Below are 6,786 nucleotides of genomic sequence, written 5' to 3'. Positions count from 1 at the left end.
CCAGAATAGGGAAAGACGACTCTTCTACTCACTCCGAAATGTGTTGGCCCTGGCACCTTTGTAGTGTGTGTGTGTGTGTGTGTGTGTGTGTGTGTGTGTGTGTGTGTGTGTGTGTGTGTGTGTGTGTGTGTGTGTGTGTGTGTGTGTGTGTGTGTGTGTGTGTGTGTGTGTGTGCCTAATGTATAAAGACTGGCTGCGTAAGGGCTTTTCACATCCTGGCTTTGAGTCTCTTTTTGGGTCAAGATTAAAGGGAAGGCTCCTTCAGATTCACTGGATTCTCCCCCCCCCACCACACCACCTTGTTTCCTCCAATTATGTGTGTGTCTGTGCCTGGCGTGTGTGTTTGTTTGCGCTTCACTTAGTCCATTTTGTTGTTAGCGTTTTGCTCAGAAGCTAGCTAGCCGACTCTCTCTGCTTCGGTCTGTCTTTCCCGCTCTGTCACTCTCACTCTGTCACTCTACCTCTGTCACTCTACCTCTGTCACTCTCACTCTGTCACTCTCACTCTGTCACTCTCACTCTTTAACTCTCCCTCTGTCACTCTCCCTCTGTCACTCTCCCTCTGTCACTCTCCCTCTGTCACTCTCCCTCTGTCACTCTCCCTCTGTCACTCTCTCTGTCACTCTCCCTCTGTCACTCTCCCTCTGTCACTCTCCCTCTGTCACTCTCCCTCTGTCACTCTCCCTCTGTCACTCTCCCTCTGTCACTCTCACTCTGTCACTCTCCCTCTGTCACTCTCACTCTGTCACTCTCCCTCTGTCACTCTCCCTCTGTCACTCTCCCTCAGTAACTCTCACTCAGTCACTGGAAGCTAGCATACAGTGATCAGGAAATGACGTAGTTATTAGATGAGGGGATTGCATTTAACGTATCCATGCCTTTCCCTCTGTGTGTGTGTGTGTGTGTGTGTGTGTGTGTGTGTGTGTGTGTGTGTGTGTGTGTGTGTGTGTGTGTGTGTGTGTGTGTGTGTGTGTGTGTGTGTGTGTGTGTAGATGCGTCAGGGGGCCTTCCTGGTCAACGCGGCCCGGGGGGGTCTGGTGGATGAGAAGGCCCTCGCCCAGGCCCTGAAGGAGGGAAGGATACGAGGGGCCGCCCTGGACGTCCACGAGACGGAGCCCTTCAGGTGACACCTCTCTGTCTGTCTGTCTGTCTGTCTGTCTGTCTGTCTGTCTGTCTGTCTGTCTCTGTTGTCTCTGTTGTCTCTTTCCATTTCTCTCGCTATTGCTCTCTCTCTCTCTGTGTCTGTGTCTGTGTCTCTGTCTGCCTTTATATTTCTATTCAAGAGAGCTTTATTGGCATGAAAAAGAAGCGTTCTGACAAGATTGGAGACTCAAAGTGCTTTATTGGCATCAAAAGTGGACGTTTAAGTTACCTAAGCACAAAATGTATGGTATTATATTTCAGGTAATCTCTGTCTCTCTGTCTCTCTCTCTGTCTCTCTCCCTCTCTGTCTCTCTCCCTCTCTGTCTCTCTCTTTCTCTCATTCTTTCCCTCTCTGTTTCTCTCATTCTCTCCCTCTCTGTCTCTCTCTTTCTCTCATTTTCTCCTTCTCTGTTTCTCTCATTCTCTCCCTCTCTGTCTCTCTCTTTCTCTCATTCTCTCCCTCTGTTTCTCTCATTCTCCCCCTCTCTGTCTCTGTCCCTCTCTGTCTCTCTTTCTCTCAAACAATCATCCATTCACTTTATAGTGCCTGTTATTTTTGGTTTATTTCTTTAAGCTGAAGACAAAATCAGTTTAAAAGCGACAATAAAGAACAGAACGACCAAAGAGGGAGAAGTAGCAAGCAGGAGAAACCAACCGTTATCATTTAGTTTTTATCAGAAGATGTCTGAATCTAACCCCAGATGCCGCTGTGTTGTTTGTGTTGTTGTGTTGTTGTGTAGCTTTGCCCAGGGCCCGCTGAAGGACGCGCCCAACCTGATCTGTACCCCCCACACGGCCTGGTACAGCGAGCAGGCCTCCCTGGAGATGAGGGAGGCGGCCGCCACCGAGATACGCCGCGCCGTCACCGGTACGCACACACACACACGTGCACACGTGCACACACACACGTGCACACACACACACACAGTCGCAGACAGACGTAGACAAAAAACACGCGCGCTCGCACACAAACACATTCTCTATCTCATTCACTCAGACACACACACACACACACACACACACACACACACACACACACACACACACACACACACACACACACACACTACATGATCAGCGATATGAAGACTGTGAGCCTTACAGGCCTCACACCTGCAGACGACCACACGCACGCACACACACACACACACACTGGTTAAACGGCCTGACTCTGTGCTGTGCCTTGGATGTGCGTTTGTCTAGGGACGCTCATTAAGGCACCGCCCCCTTAAACGCCATGGCAACAAGTCGAGAGGGACTTTAGTTCCACTTGATTTATGACCAGGTACTCCTTCTTTAACTCTGTGTGTGTGTGTGTCTGTGTGTGTATGTGTGTCTGCTTCCGTGTGTATGTGTGTGTGTGTCTGCTTCCATCTGTGTGTGTGTGCGTGTGTGTCTCTATCCTAGGCCGTATTCCTGACAGCTTAAGGAACTGTGTGAACAAGGAGTTCTTCGTGTCTTCGACGCCGTGGGGCGTTATCGACCAGTCTGTCCACCCGGAGCTCAACGGCGCTTCCTACAGGTAGGCCTGGAGAACCACAGCACCGCCTACACAGACAGGGCACTCAGACGCTGAGGAAACGGCTGCAGGCAGATCGTTGCTCTTCTCTTTAGATGCTCATTTCAGTCCGTTTAATGTCAACAGTATTCTGATTTGCTCTTGTACGCCTAGCGGCCATCTTTGTTCTAACTAGCTAGGCGGGGGTAACTGCATGTGTAGTTCGCATTATATTGAGAACATTTAGCAGACGCTTTTATCCAAAGCGACTTAAAATAAGTATGTTTGTCGTAAGAAATAGCTGACAATATCGCTGTCGGTACAGTAAGGATGTTCATAGAGCCAAGCGCCAAGCCCTAACGATCGCTAGGTTAACCCGTTCCCCGTAGACAATAAAGATAGCTAGGATAAGATGCTACACAACTAAGTACTATAACTAAGTACAGCATACAATAAATGCGTTGATTGAGTGCCAGGACGTACGAAATAAGTGGGAGGGGTGGGGTGGGAGGGGCTGGCTATGCAGAGGTATTCAATTACCCTCTCCTAGCTAGCTTTAATGCTATACTGTTAGCCAATTGATTGTCATTGTTGGATTGTTTTAAGGTGTGGGAAATATTAACAAACACTAATGGAGTTTAAGTAGGAGTTTAAATCAACAGACCTCAAGTGGTATAAGTGCTATCTATTTACAGTTATGTTGTATAACTTGATGATTTCTCGTAGTAAACAACCTGCTTAATTCAAAAAAACCTTAAGCGGAAAGCTAAATTAGCTAGTAGTAGACATCCGACCCCTCCCCCAGCGTTCTCTGGCCGGCCGCCATGTTTGTAGTCCCCTCCTCCTCATCGGTCTCACCTTCATGGCCCTCATCGTCATCAACATGTCCGCCTCCATGTGCTTCTCTCATGCAGCACAGGGAACCAAACTATCGCCGCGCTCACTACCGGAAACCCCCAAGACAAAATTAAAGCCTAGGTCAGAAGCAGGTAAATGAAGCCCTCCGTCCCCCCCACCAGAGAGATGACATCGCCCCTCCCCCCCCCCCCCCCCCCCCCCCCGTCTGTGTGTACACCTGAACGCCTCCACTTCCTGTTTCACCTGTCCCCCTTCCGTCCATTTCTATTACCTCCATGTTCCCAATAGGTGATACCACTACCCCCACCCAACATCTCCCCCAGCATCACTACACCACCACCCCCATCATACACCACCACCCCCATCATACACCACCACACGCATCACACCCTACAAACACCCAACCCCATCACCACCCCCCACTACTCCACCATCACTACACCATCACTACACAACCACCACTACAGCGCCATCACTACACCTTCACCACTACACCACCAACACTACACCACCATCACTACACCACCACCACTGCACCACCACCACTACACCACCACCACTACACCATCACTACACCTTCACCACTACACCACCGTCACTACACCACCAACACTGCACCACCACCACTGCACCACCAACACTACACCACCGCCACTACACCACCGTCACTACACCACCATCACTACACCACCACCACTACACCACCATCACTACACCACCACCACTACACCACCATCACTACACCACCACCGCTACACCACCACCACTACACCACCACCACTACACCACCATCACTACACCACCACCGCTACACCACCATCACTACACCACCATCACTACACCACCATCACTACACCACCATCACTACACCACCACCGCTACACCACCACCACTACACCACCATCACTACACCACCATCACTACACCACCATCACTACACCACCATCACCAGCCAAAATCCCCTAACCCTCCTACACCATCACCATCGCCCACCAACACCTAAGACTCCCAACAACCAACCCCACCCACGCCCCCACCCAACACCGCCCGGCTGTGTGGGGGTGGTGTCCATTTGGTTTTGGGTCCCTCCCTGTAAGCATTCCCACTAGCCTTCCCACTAGCATTCCCACTAGCATTCCCACTAGCATTCCCACTAGCATTCCCACTAGCCTTCCCACTAGCATTCCCACTAGCCTTCCCACTAGCCTTCCCACTAGCATTCCCACTAGCATTCCCACTAGCATTCCCACTAGCATTGCCACTAGCATTCCCACTAGCATTGTCACTAGCATTCCCACTAGCATTCCCACTAGCATCACCACTAGCATTCCCACTAGCATTCCCACTAGCATTCCCACTAGCATTCCCACTTGCATTCCCACTAGCATTCCCACTTGCATTCCCACTAGCATTGCCACTAGCATTGCCACTAGCATCGCCACTAGCATCGCCACTAGCATTCCCACTAGCATTCCCACTAGCATTGCCACTAGCATTGCCACTAGCATTGCCACTAGCATTCCCACTAGCATCCCACTAGTATTCCCAGCGGGGGCCTTTGTTCCCCCAGACCCTCGGTATACTGGGTGGCCCTCCGCTACCCAGTTAGAACGGGGGGGCCGGTTCTGTTGAATGAGGCGGCTCTCGACCGTCGGTTCTGTCGTACTGTCTCGCTCTCCGGGTCGTTCCTGTGTGCTCCTGGTGTGTGCAGACTGCCCCATGGGCCTCGGGACTTGTGTGGTTTTTTGGGGATATATATTGAGCTATGATATCATGCATATTTAACATACGGTATATATATATATATATATATATATATATATATATATATATTAGAGCTGTCAAGCGATTAAAATATTTAATCGTGATTAATCGCATTAATGTCATAGTTAACTCACGATTAATCGCAAATTATTTTTCTATGCTAAATATCCCTTGATTTTTTTGTCCCATAATTCTTCTCATTTTAATTCTCTTATCAACATGGTGAAGTGCATCGGCTTGCCTTGTGCAAATGATTTTTTATTGATAACAACATTGGCATATACACGGATCAAAACAGGACGATACAAAAAAAGAGCCTATAGTGCAATTAAACGACTGCTTTGAACAAATGTCATTTGAACATAGCAGTCAGGCTACTGCTTCTTTGTTTTGAGCCAAAGGAAAAAAATAAATAAAAGGTATATATTTTTTTTTAATAAAATAATTGCGTTAATCGCGCGATAAAAAATTTAACGCCGTTAAATTTGGTTTGCGTTAACGCCGTTAATAACGCGTTTAACTGACAGCTCTAATATATATATTATATATGTATGTATGTGTGTGTATATATATACTGTATGCTGATGGTGATATGAAATGTTCAACCGTTTCATCTCTATTGTCTGTGTGTCTGTCGGAATGTGTCTGCACATAAACTGCGTGTTTGTGTGTTTTATTTTACAATCAATATTATCAAGTAATCCTCGACGACAAGTTCCTCGTTTGTGACGTATCGGTGCTGACACACAAACACCTCCACTCGGTGGTGCGCGCAGACGTAAAAAAATAAATAATTCTGCGTCCAACCCTAAAGCGCCCCTCGACCCCTGCAGACGGACGCTAACCTCTGACCCCTCCCCCGCCCCCCCAGGTACCCAGCGGGGGTGGTGGGCGTGGCCCCCGGCGGCATGCCCGGGGCCCTGGAGGGCATGGTGCCCGGGGGGGTGCCGATCGCCCACAGCCTGCCCTCCGGCACCCACCCGTCCCAGGCGCCGTCGCCCAACCAGCCCACCAAACACGGCGAGACGCGGGAGCACCTTACCGAGCAATAGCCCCGCCCCCTGACCTCCCCCCCCCCCCCCCCCCCCCCCTCCTCTCCCCCCCCTCCTCCATCCCCCCCCCCACCCTCCCTCCTGAAACAACGACGGACATCGACAGCGTTGTCGAACACGATTCCGGAAGCGGTCCGACGCTTTGGAAGCGGAACGCCGGAGTCAGAAGCCCCCAAGCCCCCCCGCACCCCAGGGGTCAAGACTTGAGACACGCGCGCACCTTCTCCGCCGCACATGCCACCAGCCGGAGGGGGGGGGGGGGGGGAGGTGTGGCGGGATGGGCGCAAAGTTTATACTTTGACCCTTTCCTTTTTTGTGGAGTTTTTTCCTTTAGTTTCTATCTGTCGTCGTCTCTGGACTTTGGGTGTCGGACTCCGTGTTTCGTTTTAGTTTGTTCTGTTTTCTTTGGGGCCTGCCGGTCGCTCTGGAAGATCGCTCCGGTGTTTTGTTTTTTTTTGCTTTTGTCAAAGCG

The 6,786-nt window shown here is 50.3% G+C and overlaps 1 protein-coding gene across 1 annotated transcript in view; it reads left to right on the top strand.

Annotated features, from left to right (window-relative positions):
* The window catches only part of LOC115531246 (uncharacterized), a 36,899-nt gene extending 30,564 nt beyond the window's left edge, over positions 1-6,335 (top strand). Inside the window, 4 exon segments of the mRNA XM_030340380.1 lie at positions 992-1,122; positions 1,883-2,010; positions 2,550-2,664; positions 6,134-6,335. Of these exon segments, the coding sequence (XP_030196240.1) occupies positions 992-1,122; positions 1,883-2,010; positions 2,550-2,664; positions 6,134-6,314 (555 nt within the window). The 3' untranslated portion in view covers positions 6,315-6,335.
* Positions 6,336-6,786: the final 451 nt, after the last annotated feature.

This window comes from Gadus morhua, chromosome 18 (assembly GCF_902167405.1).
Source record: "Gadus morhua chromosome 18, gadMor3.0, whole genome shotgun sequence".
Lineage (NCBI taxonomy): Eukaryota > Metazoa > Chordata > Actinopteri > Gadiformes > Gadidae > Gadus > Gadus morhua.
The sequence above is the reverse complement of the archived record's forward strand: the minus strand, read 5'-3'. Positions and strand labels throughout refer to the sequence as shown.